This window comes from Neolamprologus brichardi, chromosome 14 (assembly GCF_056152115.1).
Source record: "Neolamprologus brichardi isolate AB-2024 chromosome 14, ASM5615211v1, whole genome shotgun sequence".
In the NCBI taxonomy this organism is placed as follows: Eukaryota; Metazoa; Chordata; class Actinopteri; order Cichliformes; family Cichlidae; genus Neolamprologus; species Neolamprologus brichardi.
The window spans coordinates 7,310,507-7,330,046 of record NC_142117.1 but is presented as its reverse complement, the minus strand read 5'-3'; the positions used below and the strand labels follow the sequence as shown (position 1 = coordinate 7,330,046).

General features: G+C 38.5%; 1 protein-coding gene across 1 annotated transcript; it reads right to left on the bottom strand.

The window, feature by feature from the left end:
• Nucleotides 1-15,081: 15,081 nt before the first annotated feature.
• Nucleotides 15,082-17,352, bottom strand: LOC148098780 (uncharacterized). The gene has a single exon (XM_087851467.1). The coding sequence runs from the start codon at nt 17,067-17,069 to the stop codon at nt 15,102-15,104; it is 1,968 nt and encodes a 655-aa protein (XP_087707593.1). The 5' UTR covers nt 17,070-17,352; the 3' UTR covers nt 15,082-15,101.
• Nucleotides 17,353-19,540: the final 2,188 nt, after the last annotated feature.

Sequence of the window (19,540 nt, the reverse complement as noted above, 5' to 3'; positions counted from 1 at the left end):
TAAAATTGTCTGTAACCTGCTGTTGTTACCACTGTCCTGTTTGAAGTGGAAACAGAGAAGCTGGTTGTTTTGTCATATGTGCATGTGCCAAATCTAAACCCAAGGTACTAACTAGCTAACTGACGGGATGCCCATTAACCTCATAACTCCTTGTGTGTTTGTGTGTGTGTGTGTGTGTGTGTGTGTACAGAGAGACAGCCAGGCTCATAATGGATATAAGGAAGTTTTTTCAAAAAAAGGAGCCACATTCAGGTAAAAGTGTAAGATCAAATGACCCATCAATAAAGGATAATGTTGGATCAGTGTTTCAATATTTATATCTTTTATTAGATGTACATGTGGTTTGGTTATTTGCCTTTTGGTTGAAAGTACACCGAGTGAGGACTTTATATATATATATATATATATATATATATATATATATATATATATATATATATATATGTATTTTTTTCATATTAATGTAATTTTTGAATCTAATTGAATACAATCTATTTGTGTGTGATTGTCAGTCCAAAGAGGGAGAGAGGAAAGAGGAGAAAGTACGAGGTCAGGAAGAACCAGGTAAGAAAACAGACAGGGAATACTGACAGGCAAAACAGAAACTGTTAAACTGACAAAGAAAAAAAAAAAAAATTTTACTCATAAAATCTGGAATTTGTGTTCTCCCTATATTAAAGCTGCTGTACAGAATCTGCAAAACAAACTGGGTTGTCAGCCCTGGCACTGCATTACCATATTGAACTTCATTTAGAGGAAGTCACGGTTGCCAAAAACTTTTTGAAGCTCAAGAGTGAGGCTGGTGCCATTCCAGATATGTTAACATTGTACAATCTTCTGGATAATCAGATCTTCCCCAGACTAAAAACTGTTATTTAGGTTGCCCTAACAATCCCAGTTTGCAGCTGTAGCTGTGAGAGGTGTTTTAGTGTCTTGTGTCAGCTCCATACCTGGCTGAGAAGGACCATGGGTCATAGCAGACTCCAGCACCTGGCTGTGATGTCAGTTGAGAAAGAGATGCTTGAGAGACTTGACCACCAAAATGTGATAGACAGATTTGCCAACTTCAAGGTGAGGCGACATAGGTTAAAATAAAATAAAAAATCTGCAAAGCCATAGGAGTATCTGCAGTAAAGATCTTTTCATACATTGTATACATTGTACCATAGACCACGGTGTCTTAATTTTTATAATTTCTTTATTAATACTTTGTACAATTATACATTTCAAGGACTCTTCTATTTTTGTATCTGTATTTTATTATACATACATATTAAAAGTGAATCTCTGTCCAAAAAATGCACTCAGTTTACTTTTTACTCACTACTCACTAAATATTTTTGGTCATGTCGCCCTGCTCTATTCCAATCCATTCTTCTTTTGCAGTAGTAGTCTTTAGCAGCACTTAAATAAGCTTTTTTCAGATTTGATGGTTTTGTTACAGAGTTTTCAAAAAAGTGTTTTGCTTTTCTTTCACAAATGTGGGGATTAAATTGTGTTAAAATGTACAAAACAGTGATGTCATGTTTTGTGATGAGGACCCAGGCACAGAGAGACTTGATGAATTTAAGAATCATATGATTTAATAAAGAAATTTGCAGACTTGCACAGAGATGGTAAAATTATGATGACTGATAACGGAGATGAAGACAACAGATGACGAGGACAGGGAGGAACAGGGGTTTAAATGCACCAAGGAGACAGTCAGAGAGAACTCGGGACAACTGGAGACATTTAAGGATGCAGGGACTGACAGAGACAAGGAAGAAGTCTCATCGTTACAAGTAAAGTTTATCTACTTCAGATTAAATACATTTAACACAGTGAGAGAATTGCAGGTTTTTTACTTCAACATACAAGTGAAGACCTTTTATCTTACATTGGGTTTAAAGCTGTCAGAGAAAATATCATGTTCTTGATGCAGCTGACTGCAGATATGCAGGGTTGAAATCAGAAGCTGTGCAGGTCTGAGATCAGCAGTTTTCATAAAAAACAAACATATGCTCCTGTATAATGACACCAGACACATGGATGATTAATCCCTTTAGCTTTTTGTCAAGAAAGCATATGCCCTATATACAAGAACACACTCTTCTTAAAAAGGTCTCCTTAGCATAGAAAAGTCCAGACAGCCCAGCCTGTCCAACCAATCAGATAGCTCCTTACATCTGACCACATGGCTAGTTTATGTTGATTTTTTTTCCCAAGGACCAAAGTAATCACAAAAATGCTAAATGCAGACCAAAGCAAAATATGTACAGTTCAAAAAGATCTCCAACGGGGCACAAACATTTTGCCATGTTTTAAGTAATCAAGTCAATGTTGCCATTTTGGAAATAAATCTCTATTAATATTAGACTTTTGAATCATTTTATTTTGTTTTTTGAAATCACATTGTCATTGAGTTTAATCCCCTTTTCTTAAAACCCATTTCATTTGAAGTATTTATGAATAGATTAATAGTTAATTTTGAAGTATTTATTTATAAATTATTATTCTGTCCTATGGGTATGTTTTAAATTTGTTATATGACGGGTCAGGTCATTCGTTCTGTAAGTGATGGGATCAATGTATAGGTCTGCCATCTAGTGTGTTAATGGGGAAGCGCCAGAGTTTTTCTCCCAGCACTCGTCAGGGAAGGTCCATTTCTCTGTCTCTAACAATTACTGCATCGGTTGCTCTTGAAAAGTCATAATCTTTTTATAAAAAGAACGAAAGTATTTACAAATGGCGCAAATCAGTAAAGCTCTGAAGAATGCGACACAGTCTCCTGAGTGTTCATTAAAGCCATTTAATGTTTAGCTCTCTGCATAAGCCGGATAGAGACATTCAGCTAAGGGCAGAAGTATCTTCTTACTGTACATTGAATGATCAAGAAATGAATTTTATAATTTAAACATATAAAGGGATAAATAAAATAAATTAAAAGAATTAAATTATTTTGTAAATGACATTAATAACTAATGCATATTTTAATGCGCATGACTCTCCTGGTCCTCTGTACCTAACAGACTAACAGTGAAAAGAAAGATATAGCCTAATCTCTTATTTTGACTGTATTTAAAAAAAAAACACAAATAAATATTTTTTATTTGAAAAATCCATAAAGGTATTTTTGTTTTCACTTTTTAATTTAATGCATGAACTGTAACATCAACCAATGGTTTCATATTCTGCTTGCAAATGAGTCTTTCAGGCCTCATCTTTGTGAGGGTTACTAGATTTGAATGAGTCAAGTCAGTTTGAACTTGGCAGCTAAGGCTAGAAAGCTTGGTTAGGAAGCAAACCACGTACAGACATACAGTGCTCAGCAGTACACCCCCTTTAAAAAGTAGAAATTTAATCAGTAGCTCAATGAACAAAAGAACACTTTCCAAAATTTTTATTGAACACTTGTTTAACTCCATAACATGAAATTGAGGTTAATAATATAACTTAGATCACAAAATCTTCAGTTATACTCAAATTGGTTGAAGCAAAAATGAATACACCCCACAACAGAAAACTACTACATCTAGTATTTTGTATTACCACCATGATTTTCAAGGACAGCACCAAGTCTTCTAGGCATGGAGTGAACAAGTTGGCGACATATTGCAACATTATCTTTTTCGATTCTTCAAGAATAACCTCTTTTAGAGAGTGGATGCTGGATGGAGAGCAGTGTTGGGTAAGTTACTTTAAAATAGTAACTTAGTTACATTACTAGTTACTTCTATCAAAAGTAACTCAGTTACTTCAAGTTACTCGTTACTTTCAAAGTAACTAGTTACTAGGGAAAGTAACTTTGGTTTTACTCAGAATTCTCTTGTTAATGTGTTGCTTCCATAACTTTGCCAGTCTTCTAGCTTGCTTACTTGCCACAAGTGCACTGTGCCACCTACCAATAGAAAGGAAAAGATAATGTGCATATTTCCACGAGAGAAATCCCACGCCTGGACCGTCATTGACTGCTGCCATGATTCTAGCCTACGTCACAGCGTCATGTGCGCCTTTTACATCCAACACAAAAACTGCAGTCGTGGTGCTTTGATTGTACTCAGAACTCGGAAATTCTGCCTTCTGAATAGGAAGATGTAGGCAACACCAGACTGCAGATGAGCTGCATACAGGGCTGGACTGGGACAGAAAATTGGCCTGGGCATTTTGACTAGAGACCGGCCATTATAGGAAAAATCATAAAGCCTTTGAATGAAAACAAACGCTGTTGTGACAGTGATGTACACTGTCTTGATGGTATATATGCATCAATCTATCAATCGTTTGTTGTAAGATTCAGATAATTATTTTTTAAAAGCTAGACATTTTAAATGAGAATAAGAAAGAAAAGTATTTCTTTGTGCCCACCTATCCCTGTTAATGCCCTACCTGGCCCCCCTGGCAAAAACTTTGCTAGATCCGCCCCTGCACAGTTACCAGCTGTCAGCTACCTAAAAAGGATCCTGGTGTTATCTGTCTCTCAGAAACAGTTCATAACTTCCCTTCAACTCATTCATGTCACCTAAAAGGTAAACCTGTTTCTCCATCACCTGTTCAGCTCTGATGATTCAGTAAGGACATCTCCTGGTTTCATCTTCATGTTTCCCTCTCACCAGATAACCAAACCGACATCATGACCAGCAGCTTTTTTGCAGCTGTGGCTCCAGCAAACATCAGCTGATACTAGGAATTAATATTAAATAAATTCTAACAACAGCTGATCAAGCTTAAACGTGCTGCTGTTGTTTAACGCGACATCGGCTGGTTTCCTCTTTCTGGCGCAAAGTGGGCGATAAACAAACAAGAGAGAAAAGCCGATCACCTGATCACTGATCAGTTTCATGATTGAAGTAGAAACGGGAGAGGGAGGGGGAGAATGAAAGAAGAAGAGGCAGCTGTGCAGCAAAGACACAGAATAACTCAAGCTTTGTGTCTTTTTCATTGTAGCTGAATTACGGGACAAACTGTTCCTTTTCACCTCAAAACGCGTAATATTTTCTCTGAATACCAGACGGGACGGTTGGCAACTCTAATAACTTATGAACAAAATAAAGTTTAACATCGTTAACATCATAGCACCCACCCAGCTGTATAGAAACTCCGTCATGCTGGCTAGTACGCAGTACGGAGAAAGTCAGAATAACGAAAATAAACTCCACCTAAACTTGGTTTATATCTGACCCAGATAGACTGCAGGTCATAACTTCTTACCTGAAGTTCAGTTCACACTTGGACCGGCGGCCGCCTCGGGTCTCTTTTCCTTCTCTTCCACCTGCTGCCTCCACCACTTGCTAATGTTATTGAATCTGTGGAAGCTCCGCGATAGCCACCACACGAAGTAACGAGTAACGACCCTATCTAAATCCCAGTAACGACTAACGCGTTCCTGATTTTGGCATAATAACTAGTTACCGTGCTCGTTACCACAATAATAACGTAGTTACTGTAACGTGTTACTTAATAACGCGTTAGTCCCAACACTGTTAATCACACTAACAATACCATGAGAGCCTACAAATACAGTAAACAGTGCAACATTTCTTGAAGGTTTTTGCTGTGACGTCACAATCAACCTTGATAGGAATCATTGTTTTTCTTATATAAAACTGGAACCTTCCAGAAGGTGGATGGCAGAAAGCAAAAAAAAAAAAAAAATCAGCCACAGCTAAAAACAAAACAAAAACAAAAAACCAAAGGTTGTATTATACAGCTTTTCTTTCAAGTCCTCCAGGAGCAACTGAAGTTCATTAAAACACAGTAGAGAGAAATCAAAGCTACGAAATCATCTCACCTCCCAATAGCACTCACAGTCACAGGGCTGGATATTCCAAGTTAATATTTTAAATAACACAGGAAACATTTAAAATCATGACTAGATCCAGCTTACGTACCTCAGCGATGCTTTCAGGACAGTACGGACTAAGATCATTACCTTACAGCTAAAAACTCTGTGTCTACTTTAAAAGGAGGAACTCCTTTTAAAGCTGTACTGTTTTAAAGAAGAGTGGAAAGGAAATTTAAGTTGTCTGGTCCTGCAGACCTCTACACAGTCACATGCAGTGACTGTGGACGTAGAGCTTCTTTTGACTACTGTCATCTGAGGGGTTGCTCTAACTAGCCATTATCTAACCATAAATTAAGACATTTTTAATGTGTAAGCAGCTGGTCTGGCATCACACCGGTTTTGCCATTGAAATAAAAACTTAGAAGTGTAGGTTCGCACACTGGCATCGAGGATACTCGACTCCAAGTAGTAAGCAGTGCAGGCTGACAGCTCATTTTTCACAGAATAACTACTCAGTCTGAATGTGACCATGGTGCCCTTCAAACAAACACGGCCCGTGGGTTTTGCTAACTCATGTTCCCTTTTCCTTTTCATTACAGTAGCAGTAAAGTGAAGTTGGAGCCGAACCTATTCTTAAGAGTAGGTGTGAGTATTTTTCCTCCGACAGCATTATAGTGTGTTCAGACCAAGAACAAAGCCAAGCTTTCATGTGCCTCCATTTGGACTATGCAAGACTTGACTTGTGATATTCTTCACATCAGGAGATAGCAACAGAAGTGTCAGATATTTTAATTTCAGTGAAAAGTTGTTGTTTTTATGCTTAAAACCCAGAGGAGCTGTTAAGTCTTGAAAACACCTTCAAATTGAAAACCACTGGAGGTGAATATTTGTGGGTTGCAAAATAGTTCAAAAACAGTGGTGTGACATGAAACTTTGGTTCGCAATAGCTCTGAACACCACTGTAGTTACTGTAAGTGTGGAGGGGGGTCCACTGGGTGGACTCGGTGATATAACTTTGGTCATCGTGGAGTGAATGCGTGGATCCGTGTGGTAAAAAAACAGTACAAGAATGAGTAATTGTATCTGCAGTAATCTGCAGTGGTTTGTGGATAATCAGGCCTTAACCATTTCCTTGAGTATCACAAACCCTAAAATATTCTTCACCCATCCATCGTGACATAAACATATTTGGTAAAATCTTTTAAAATGTATTCTAATACAGATTACAGATTACATGCTCCAAAATGAATTTTGTAATGTATTCCGTTACGTTACTCAATGAGAGTAACTTATTCAGAATACTTTGGATTACTTAATATATTATCATGCTTTTTAAAACTACATGAATGTGCTATTGCTGTGTGATTTATTATTATTACTGAAGGATACTCGTCATACCAATACCAACTAGATTTTTAAATCTTAATATAAAATGAGTAACAGTAGAGTGGACATTAGGTAAGGCTGCACTTTTTTGCAGCGATCTTGTATAGAAAACTATTCCGCGCATTTATAAAACAGGTGCGCAGCTCTGAACCGTACTAAAGGGACCTCTGGCTAATACGTCGGGTTCTTGTCGGGCTCGTAACCGAAAACTAGTTTTACTTTGTTGTCTGGGTCAACTTTGCTAGCGAGAGACAGAGAGAGGCGTTGAAAGGCTGCTCCAAAGGAACTTATTGTTTTGGAGGAAAACACAGTGTACAGTCGAGTCTTAATAGCTTACTTACAACTAGGCACTCTTTTTGGCTGCAGTGGTTATTATTATTATATTTAGATGCTTCCATTTCCGGTTTCTGGTTGGTGACAACTCGCACTCTTCAACTCTCCTTTTTCTCCCTCCTCGCGCTCACAGACACATAACGGGTACAGCAGTCCATTCTCCCTGCAGCACGGACTACACTGCCCATGAGACTACATTCTTTAGAGCTATACCTGTAACACTCTGCCTATTGCCTTCATATTAAATAATGTTTTTGAATAATAAATTCTACATATATTTCTTCACGTCATTATGTCAACCGCAAGTACAGGTGACACAGGCCGAGAGATAAAGACACAGGCATTAGAGCCTCTTAATGCGTGATTTGTTTGGGTTTCCACCGGAGTGGAATGACCACAAATAGAGAGGGCATAACCTAACATGAAACAGAAAAAGACCGCCGTGTAATCCATTTATTTCAACAAACTGTATTCTGAACACCACCCTTTGAAACGGTACCTGTAACGGAATACAGTTACTCATATTTTGTATTTTAAATACGCAACGCCGGTTATTCCGTTACTGGTCCTTTAAAAATGGATTTTTGTTTTTAGAATGGGTTGTCAAAACTTATTTGTACAGTGAAATGAGTTTAATATTTCAAAATATCAGCTTAATGTCCCCGTTATAACTGCAGCTACCTCCACACTGAGCAGTAAGTGATGTTTCCCATCACATCCTGCATGCTCACTTTTAGTGGGACACTATGATAAGGATGATGATTTACATCATCTCCAAAAGTGTTGACAATAAATACACAACACAATCAACTGATGACCTGCATCAATAATTCAGGTCATAAACAAATGACTGAAAGGTGACTAACTGCATCTGGATAGTCACAGTTTCCAGTTTCTCACCTCCAGTGTGAAGATACCAATGACAGGCTTGTGGTCACTGAGGCTGTACTCCATGATGCTGGTGTACACGTCCTGTCTGATTTTCAGGGGGTACTCCATGTCCTCTTCCAGCTGCTTGAGCTTCTTTGCATCTAGCCCAACTTTATTTTCATTTTCCTCATCCGGGGGCAGGGCTTTGGGTCGGAGTCGCCACAGAATCCTGTCAGTCCAGGCAGGTTTACGCTTCTTAGCACTGGACAGGTAGTTATAGATGACAGATGGACAGAGAGCAGAGGCCGGTTTGAGTTGTCAGACAAAGTCAAGTGTTTAAAGCAAGAACCTGCGTTGGTATGAGGCACATGCCTGGCTGAAGTGCCTTATACCAATATGATGTGGGGCCGGGGAGAATAAAAGGTTCAGGCAGCAAATGACATGCCAGGACCTCAGTGACGGGGTAACTGGAAAGTATTTCACAGGTACAAGAAAACCAGCACACTGATGTATTCTTTGAACTGTTGTTTGTTAAGAATACTTGGAAAACCTGTTTTATAATGCTATAAAGTTGGGACAGGACCCAAGAGTCTCTATGGGGACTGACTTACTTTTGGAGCAAGCCTCCAAAAGGTTGTTGGAGGAGCTGCAGTTTTGGGCACTAGAAATATTTTACCCTTCGTGTTTGTGCACATATATGAAACCAAAGAATAATGTCAGAAATGACAGAAATATCAAAATCCTCCTCGCTCATTTTCTCCTTCAAACTCTTCTTCATAGCTGGAAACAAATCTGTCTCTGCAGCACCTTTTTCACATGGAACCTGTGGGGTGGCTGTAGCTCAGGAGGTAGAGCAGGTCACCTACTCATCGGAAGCTTGGTGGTTCGATCCCTGGCGCCTCCAGTGTGCATGCCAAGTATCCTTGGGCAAGATACTAACCCCAAGTTGCTCTGTGATGCCTCCATTGGAGTGTGAATGTTGTTAGAAAGCACTCGGTTTAGTTTCAGTGATTGGGTGAATGTGGCATGTTGTATACAGCACTTTGAGTACTCTGGGAGAGTAGAAAGCGCTATATAAGAATCAGTCCATTTACCTTTTATTTACAGTACAATGTTTAAGGCCATCACTGTCACCAAAGGACCGCCAGGTATCAGTTTGAAAATGCCTATTTTTACCCCTCATCCTCCACCCTCACCAAACTCACACCTCTGGCCATCACCCACTTTAGAAATGGCAATGTTTTGATAATTTAACTAACAGTATCTGCCAAAAGAGCTCTACTCTTTCATTGTATTTGCATCCTATATCAAAATCTAATTTTCCACTTTGTTGAAGAAACATTCTCCTAAAGACAAAAAACTGATAAATTATTAAAAGTAGAAATAACAGAATTACAATTTTAAGTGACCTGCCAAATAAAATAAGGTATGTATCCTAAACTAAGGCATAAAATAAAATTGCCTTCTTCCTATCTTATTGGAATGCTTTCTTACATTGTAAGCGGGGAAAAGAGTTCTGACAGTATTGCATCTCCTAGATGAAGTAAAGTTGATCAGTGTGCATGCCTGTGAATGCATGTGTGTTAAAGTGTGCTAGCGAATGTTTGCAAGCCTTAAAACAAGCATGGAATGAATTTGAAACAGTCATTCCTTTTCATACATTGAAAGAAATAATCAGTTTTTAGACTGGTCAACAAACATAAATTGACTTTTTATAAAATAAAAATCAATCACTAAGGGATATGGTTAAAACATTACTTAAAATACCCAGGAGGGCCTGTATTTACCGTAACTCAAAAATATCAGACAACAATAAGTAATAACATCTGTTTGCTGTGAGGAAGTGACATGACCACACCACTGAGCCCTGCTCTTAAAAACTGCCATAGATGTAACTCTCTCTGTAAAGTTGGATTTAAAAAAATAACTGCTTAAAGTTAAAGTTCCTTCTGTCAGCACGGAACATGAAGTCATGTGGTTGGTTGGCTAATAGACTTACATTAGTTTATGTTTGATAACTATTGACACAATCAATAACTCAGAGGAAAATAAGAACACTAAAACTAAAAATCAGAGGATCACTGCGTGGGAGCAGCGGCTTTGCGCATGCGCAATTCATTTGCAGTGAACATCTCGCTCTGACAGCAGCTGGAAGCGACTACTGCGTCGCCCGTGAGCGAGGTGCCCACGGCACGGCAGCACCGGCTGCTTGTTGAGAGTAAAAGCGATACGTGCTTTCACATCAAAAACTCATACGTCTCCAATAACACCAGAAAAAGTCACTAAGGGTGTCTGGAAACTTGCTAAATATGGCGACAAAGCCGCTAAGTTGGCAACACTGCTAGCTAGACTCAAATGGGAAAATCCAGCCGATAGCCGCAATGTTTGCGTTTGTAATGGACTTTATAAATGGGGACTGTGTGGTTAGCTTGTGTTTGCTAACTAGTGACATAAGATAACGCAGAGGAAAATAACAACACTAAAACTAAAAATCAGTTAAAGAGAACACATTTAGGAAGATATACTTTCCACTTTCACTGTCTGTCTCTTTAGCAGTAAGCAGCTGTTCGGCTAGCTAGCTACACGCATTTGAGAAAATCCAGCCGTTAGCCTTAATGTTTGACTTTGTATTTGAATTTATAAATGAGGACTGTGTGGAGAAGTAATATGGAAAATTATCAGACCATATTTTGGTTTTTAAGACAGACTAAATTGTTTGGGAGGATCTCTGTCCACACTCCAAACCAGTTGGTGGCGGTAATGCACCATTTTGCATTTTGGCAACCACTATGAAGGAATCCAGTCCAGCTGACGGGAGGAAACAACAACAAGTGTGGCACTCTTACTGTGCATCTCTCTCACTTTTATTTCTTTTACTTCTGTCTATTTCTCTCTCACACACACTCACACATACGTTTTAACTGAAGGGTGACTTCTTTTCTGAAATACCAACAAAACTAGGAACAGGAAATTGACCGTCTGACGGAGCAGGTAAAGGACCTGCGTGAGGAGAGTTCCTTAAAGGTTGAGATGCACAAATACGCTGCACAAACGCAGGAAAAAGATCTTCTCGCAGTGGCAAACAAACAGACTTGATCCTAAAAGAAAAATGCACTTGTCCAGTTATGCAACAGTATTTGAACAGCGCCGCCGGGACCACAGAAAAGGACAAAGAAATTAAAGAAGAGACCACTCTTGTCCTGGCCCTGGCTGCAACACTGAGTTTTAAATGGGCTTACTCGCTAAATTCACCTAACTTAATTTGGTGTAAACTTGAAATTCAATCAATTTCTCCATATTTTTTACCCGCCTCTCTTATCTATTGTTGTTAAGAAATCATCTATTTCCCCCCGCCACCATCAACACTGCCTATTTAATTTGGCATTAAAGAGGCATAAAAAAACCCCAGGAAAGCCCTTTACAAAGATGATGGCATTCATAGCCTATCAAAGCTACCCTCAAAATTTAACCTACTACCTTCTCACTTTGCTCTCTCTCAAATTAGACACTGCATCTCATCACTGTTTCCTCCTTATTGGGAGCCATGGGTTTTTTTTCTTTTTCTTTCTCTTACCCTCTCTCTTGCCCTTTTTTCCGCTTCACTCCGCATGCGAGGCTTGTACTTTGCGTTGGGAGGGGCGGTAGTTACACTTGCAGTAGCACAGGAACAGAGCGGGAGAGAAAGAGAGCCAGGGACAACAACGCCACATTAGAAAGGTATAGTAATCATCCACAACTATTTTCAGTTGCGGATGATAACAGATTCAGAAAGTTTATTCATGCAGGCCCATATGACAGAGAATATGCATGTTCTTTTTGTTTTCATATTTTAATTTATATTTAATTGTGTTGTGGTTTGTAGTGTTTTGTGTTGTTTCACTTTAAATTTGTAAAAGGAAAAAGTTGACAATTTAAATAGTTAAAAGTTGAATTGTGAATAGTTGATTTTTGTATTATATGATTTATTTATTACATTTTATGTGGAGTGAATAAATAAAAGTATATTTACGGTGGCCCCTACAGACAAAGCACGTACAAACTTCAAATCACGTACAAACCCTGAAGCACGTAGAAAGTCCAAAACACGTAAAAACTCCAAAACACATACAAAAGACAACAGAAGTGCTCCAGGATGCTAGGTGCAGTGTTGAGCTTTTGTTACCTAGTGGCTACACAAGCCAGCAAGTACCAACGACCGGATTTGGTGTGTGGTAGTAACAGGTAAATGAACATTGTTTTTAAATTATTTGAATATATATGAGTGCCTGTGTATAAATACACAAACAATACACACATGTTTTCAATTGTGTAATTTAAGTGATCTAGTAGCTCTGTTTTGGAAGTTCAGTTCATGCTAGAAATGTGTTTTGGAGTTTGTACGTGTTTTGTCTCTAGGGGCCACCGCATATATTTATATATAAACATATATAAATAAAACCACTTTTTTTACATTAGTATTTCCTTTTGTGCATAATTTTATACTATTGTTAATAATAAATTAATTAAAGCAACAAAACAACCTGAAGAGCTGGTTCGCAGCCGAAAGAGCCGGTTCTCTAAAAAGAGCTGGAAATCCCATCACTAATTGAAAGTCTGGATCTTCTGCTTTATATTTATTTTTAATTACTCCAGTCGTAATGAAATCATAGGTGGAGCTAGTTACAGTCCACTGGGATTCAATAAAGCAGTCAAGTATGGGATATTTGTCTGGACTGTTATTACAACTCTGTTGTTGTCAGGGAATACTGTATCCACAAATGTAGATATTTTAAAACCAAACAGTGGAAAACTGATTGCTTAATAAATCTCCATTCTTGAGTAAATTACTAAAGCTTGCAAGTGATAGGAAGGCCCTTACTTTAGTTGCATTACCTGACCATTTAAATTTAATTTGAGACAAATTCCTGCTTTCTGGTAGTTTATAACTTTTTTTACACATGATTTTATTTGATGAAAACTGCAACTTACTTGTCTGTTTGTTTTGCTATTGTTCATTAATGATATTTTTTAAAACAAACAAACTTCTGAGTTCCTGTGCTGTGGTGGCGGTGATAAGAAGGGTCCGGACGCAGCCTCTGTGGAGCTCCACAGTAGGCGGAGACACGTCACCGCCACAGTAGGTAGAAACAGGCGACCTGCATAGATACAGTGGAAGCCGCTCAAGTGTATCATTTTTAAACTTCTACTTTTTATCGTGCTGCATGGCAGAGAAACACGGATATGTTTCCTTCCTGGCCCTGGTTTAAGTAAGGGAGCTGGATTAAGGGCTTCTGTGGGTGACATGACAAAAAATAGTCTCTAAACCACATTTTGCATTGAAATATGATTTATTGTTGGTATCAGAGATGGAAAGTAACAAAGTAGAAATATTTTGTAACTGAAGTAGAATTTCCAGTTATCTGTACTTTACTTCACTACTATCTTGTGCCCACTTTTTACTTTTACTTCTGAGTGCCTGTACTTTCTACTCACTACATTTTTAAAATCAGGATCGTTAGATTACCCCCCCACCCCCAGCTTCGGACACAAGAATATTTTATACTTTACTTTACTATATTTAAGAATACTGTAAGTATAAAAATATTTTGTATTCTGAGTAAAGTATTCTGATTCTGAAAATACAGATACCTGAAAATTAACTTAAATACAGCAACTAAGTATTTTTACTTTGGTACTTCCTGCCTCTGCTCTCTGCTAAGGTTTTAGAATCACAGTGGAAAGTTTAGAATTATTACTTCGTTTCAAGGAATGAATACAATGTATAGAAGTAGATCAAAAGTGCTAAAATACAACCACTCAGACTTAATAAACAAAAGGAAAATCAGTTCAGTCCAATAATTTTTTATTTGCATAGTGCCAGTACACAAGAAGCTGCTTCAAGGCACTTTATATTGTAAGGTAAAGACCCTACAATATTACAGAAACCCCAACAATCCGAAGACTCCCTATGAGCAAGCACTTGGCGACAGTGGGGAGGAAAAACTGCCTGTTAACAGGCAGAGACCTCCGGCAGAACCAGGCTCAGAAAGGGGCAGTCATCTGCCGCGACTGGTTGGGGGTGAGGTAGTGACACAGATGGAATGTGTTCATGTCACTTCCTCACAGCAAACAGATGTTATTATTTATTGTTGTCTACTATTTTTGGTGTTAAGGGAAATACAGGCCCTCCTGGGTTAGAGATGTAATTGCCTCAGTGTATTTTTAGTATTGTTTTTAACCATATCCCTTAGTGATTGAGTTTTAATTTTTAAAAAAGTCAGTTTATGTTTGTTGACCAGTCTAAAAACTGATTATTTCTTTCAATGTATGAAAGGGAATTATAGTTTAAAATTGTTATTTCTGGTGTGGGAACAGGGCAGCAGGTTTCTTACTGGTGTGAATGTTACACCCCTGAAAACAGGGGGAAAAGAATCACGAGAGTGATTATAACTTGCGTCTCTCATGCAGTCGTTTATTGCAGTGAGGAGAACGCGCGAAAGCCCCCTAGTGGAGAATAGAGACACTACTCATCGATCCCAGAAAAGGCTTACTAGCTGATCAGAGATGTATAGATTGCAGTTCTCTTAAATAACATGAAAGCCATTAATATAACGTGAAAAATAATAAACTCTTAACCATTTTCTTACCATATTTACCTTATTTTGTCCTTATATCAACTGATATAAATTAGTTTTAACTGAACAGTTTTATATGCAGTAGTCCTTCAACCTGTCACATGATGACCCGGCTGATGGGGTCTGTTACTTAATTATGGGGGTGTGTTGGTTAATCTGGAGAGTCTACTGCTTACATTCTGCAATGCCGATGTTTTGCCTACGAGAGGAGGGAGGAAATAAACCTTTTTTTCTGTCTTTTGAGGAATGCTGGAGATGAATCTGGTTGAGCGCCCAACCTCAGACTGCTCATATGATTTCGCCATAGAGTTTGACTTGGCCTTGGTGGAAATCTGAGGTAGCGGGGTGTGCTTTGCGCTCACCTCAAGTGTCAGTTGTTTATTTTCTTCTACAAGGCTGCTGTTCTTAGCCTCATATACAGAAAGGATTCGCTGTGTTGTTACTAACTGCTTTTTGAGGTCGCGATTTTCCCACTCACATCTGTGGAGTTTCTGTATGGCATCTTTGTTTTGAAGTGCAGCCTCCTGATTCAGCGTTGACCGTAGTTCTTTAATTTCTTTGTCCTTTTCTGTGACCAGCTGTTTATATTTGCATAACAGGCGGTCCCGGCGGTGCTGTTCAAATACTAATGCGTGACTGGACATGTGTATTTCTCTTTTAGCGTTAAGTCTGTTTGTTTGCCACTGCGAGAAGATTTTTTCCTGCGTTTTTGCAGCGTATTTCTTCAGCTCAATGGCAACCTTTAAGGAATTCTCCTCACGCAGGTCCTTTACCTGCTCCGTCAGACGGTCAATTTCCTGTTTTTGTCCTTCAATCGTTTGTCTTTGAATTGAACTCATTTGAATTTCACTTTCCAGCTCTTTTATGTTTTGTTGCTGCTGAAACACAATTTCTTTGTAGTGTGTGAGCTCTTTGTCCACCTTTTCTTTGTCTGCCAAAATCTGGACCAGCCTTTTCTTAACTACGTTGCGCTCCTTGTCAACACAGGCAAGTTGTTTGGCCTGTGCCGTCTGCGCTTCTGCCTGCTTTTGTTTGATGAGCTCCAGTTTATTTTTCACAACAAAATACCTGGTCTGATACTTGGATAGCTCTGCTTGAATCATTTCTCGTTCACTATTCTTTTGTTCTGCGTCTTTTTTCAGTGACTCTGTGGTGTCCTTCAATTGACTGATCACGGTCTTAGCCTCAGATAACTCCTTATTAAGTTTTTCATTCCAAAACTCATCGTGCATCATCTGTATTTTTCGTCTGTGTTCTGTTTCTTTCAGAGCATTTCTCAGACTGACAATCTCATGATCTTGGGATGTCATTTTCTTGAAGGATTCCCGCCTCTCACTTTCAAGTTTGGCTATTTCTTCATTTTTCATCTGCAGGACTTTCTCCAGGTGTTGCATGTTAGAAAGCTGCTTTGAGGCTTCCTTTGTCTGACTTTCTTTTTCCTCTCGTTTTTCTTTTAACTCTTTTACTAGTTTTTTATTGTCCAAGTTCTTTCCCAAAAGCAAATCTGACAGTTCATTTTTTTTCATTATCAATGCATTTTTCTCCATAATGACCCTGTCCTTTTGCTCTTCAAAATCCTCTGCTTTTTTTTGCCATGTTTTAATTTCAGCTTTTAATTTCTCTTCTTGTGCCTCCACTGTTTTAAGTCTGTCTCTACATTGAAACAGCGTGCTAGCCTCTACAAGATATTCTGATGTCGTTTTTTCAAAGTTGGCCCTCTCTTCTTTGAGCTGGTCCTGGACTCTAAGCTCATTTTTTATCTGTTCTTCTTTTTCCTTCAGTTCTTTTACTTTTAGGTTTTTTTCAGTGGTCACCTGCTTTAATTCTTGCTTCAGGGCCTCATTTTCTTTGCTCAGTCTATTGACTTTTCCTTGAAGACGAGACAGAAATTCCACATCTTTTTCTTTCTGCTCCCGTCTCTTTTTTTCAGTGGCATGTTTCCTTTCCAGGTCTTTGCATCTCTTTTGAAGGTCCAGGATTTTTTTCTCATATTTCTCTGATCCTGCAGCCTTCATCTCACATTGAGCCATATGTTTTCTTAGTTGGTCTATTTCTGAGAGATGGGCGCGGGCTTCCTGTTTAAGCCTCGAAATATCATCCATTTGTTGTTTACACACCTTAACTGATATTGTCTTCTGCTGTTCCTTGTTCTCAGCTATGAGGCGTTTTTCTTTTTTTCTTAATTTTTCTTAATTTTTCAAGTTGTTTATGCTGTAATTCTAGTGTGGCAGCCTTTTTTAAATGAATGTATTTAATTTGTATTTATATTGTTTGCGCAAAGTTATCAAGTGCAACTAGTTATCTACTCAACTAGGTAATGTGGGTTCCAAATGGAAACTCAAACTAAAAAGCTAGTGTAGTGCTTACAGTTTCTGTCTACATGGGGTGCATTTGTGGGTTTTCTTGAAACCTGACTCCGCCCCCTACAGCTATCTTCAAAGGCAATTCTGTGATGTCACAAATGGCTTTGAAGAAGAAAAACATTAATGCTGTTTGTCTTGACTCTTATGGTAAGTGTCCTTTTTGCTCTTCTGTTCTTAATTAGTGTGAATGCTGTAAAAGCATTCAAACACCGTTAGATTCCTCTTCTTTTGGACATGACTGCTTGTATTTTTCTCATTTTTAACATTTATATTTTTAAATTTATTCAACTTTATTCAACAAAAATTTCCCATGTATTTCAATGGGGAGACCCTTCAAATTCTCCTTCAACTCACTCCTCTTTCATCTCTAACTACTTCCACATACATTGACGTAGAGCCACCATTCAAACTTTAAAACGCAGACAAGACATTAAACTATTCAACTTGTATTTATCTTTTCAATATCTGTTATACTTTTTCTTCAGTTCCAGTTTAAGTTTCATCCTTTTTTTCAGCCGTTTCAGAGTTTATAATGGGTGTGTATGGGACGGAATGTTGGCGCTAGAGTGAGACAGCTCAACTGCTAGAGTGAGAGGAGGGGGGGGAATTAATCTTAAAATCTTTTCTTAAAACTGCTGCTGTGTCCGCAGCGTTTGCTCTACAGGTATAATTTTACCCTCAAAACGTAGCCATCGCTGTCTTCTGTCATCCAATGTGTTTATTATTGTAATAGGTGTTATGGTTCTGTCATAAATGTCACCAATGCACAGCCTCCTCCCTCCAACTCTTCCATAGATTCTAATGTTAAAATGGCTCAGAAGGTTCGTTTGAAAATCAGAAGAGCAGGCTGTCTTTACACTGTCACCACGTCTATATAATAAACTCCACAGGCATGAAAACTGAGAATTCAGTAGACTAGATATTGCTGCCGCTCACGGTGAAAGAATTTTGTCAATATGACTTGTACTTTTCATTTCAATTCGATTTGTTTCAGGCTGACGTTTCTGTTCATTTTAAGCAGCAGAAGTGAGGTGCATGTCTGTGTGTGTGTGTATGTGTGTGTGTATGGAGCCATTGGGTGCAGTCACTACAGCAACCAGGCTCACACCTGCCTGCTTAGCCCATTTTGTTTTTAGCCGATATTGAATCAAAGGTATGTTTTCTTACTTTTTTTGACAATATTTGCTTTTTTGTGTGACACACTACTAAAAATATAAAACCCATACAGTACTTGGTTGAGACGTAATATTTTACGTCTCAACCCCCCCTTCCAAAAACAAAAACAAAAAAAAACAAAAACATGGTCTTTTCCAGCTCGCCTCTACTCTAGCTTTAGCGCCCTTTCTGCCAGAGCAATGGTGGCTGAGACACAGGGGAGCGCAGGCTTAAAACAGGGCATGTTAGCTGCATTTAACCTTCAGTTACTCTCTATATAGTTAGGTAGGAGTCCGACCATGTTTCGTTTTAGCTGTAAAACATTACACCCAGGTAACCTGCTGTGTTGAAAACGTGTTTTCCGACTATGTTTGCTGCCCTACAATCTGTCCTACTCAGTAGTAAAATCAGCGACATTTGACCGTCCTGTTTCTCCATTGAAATTTATACAGCCTATTTAACGTCTGAAACTTAAAATTGTCTGTAACCTGCTGTTGTTACCACTGTCCTGTTTGAAGTGGAAACAGAGAAGCTGGTTGTTTTGTCATATGTGCATGTGCCAAATTTAAACCCAAGGTACTAACTAGCTAACTGACGGGATGCCCATTAACCTTATAACTGTGTGTGTGTGTGTACGTGTGTGTGTGTGTGTGTGTGTGTGTACGTGTGTGTGTACGTGTGTGTGTGTGTGTGTGTGTACAGAGAGACAGCCAGGCTCATAATGGATATTAGGAAGTTTTTTCAAAAAAAGGAGCCACATTCAGGTAAAAGTGTAAGATCAAATGACCCATCAATAAAGGATAATGTTGGATCAGTGTTTCAATATTTATATCTGTTATTAGATGTACATGTGGTTTGGTTATTTGCCTTTTGGTTGAAAGTACACCGAGTGAGGACTTTTTTTTATTAGTGATATTAATAGTATTTTTTTCATATTAATGTAATATTTGAATCTAATTGAATACAATCTATTTGTGTATGATTGTCAGTCCAAAGAGGGAGAGAGGAAAGAGGAGAAAGTATGAGGTCAGGAAGAACCAGGTAAGAAAACAGAC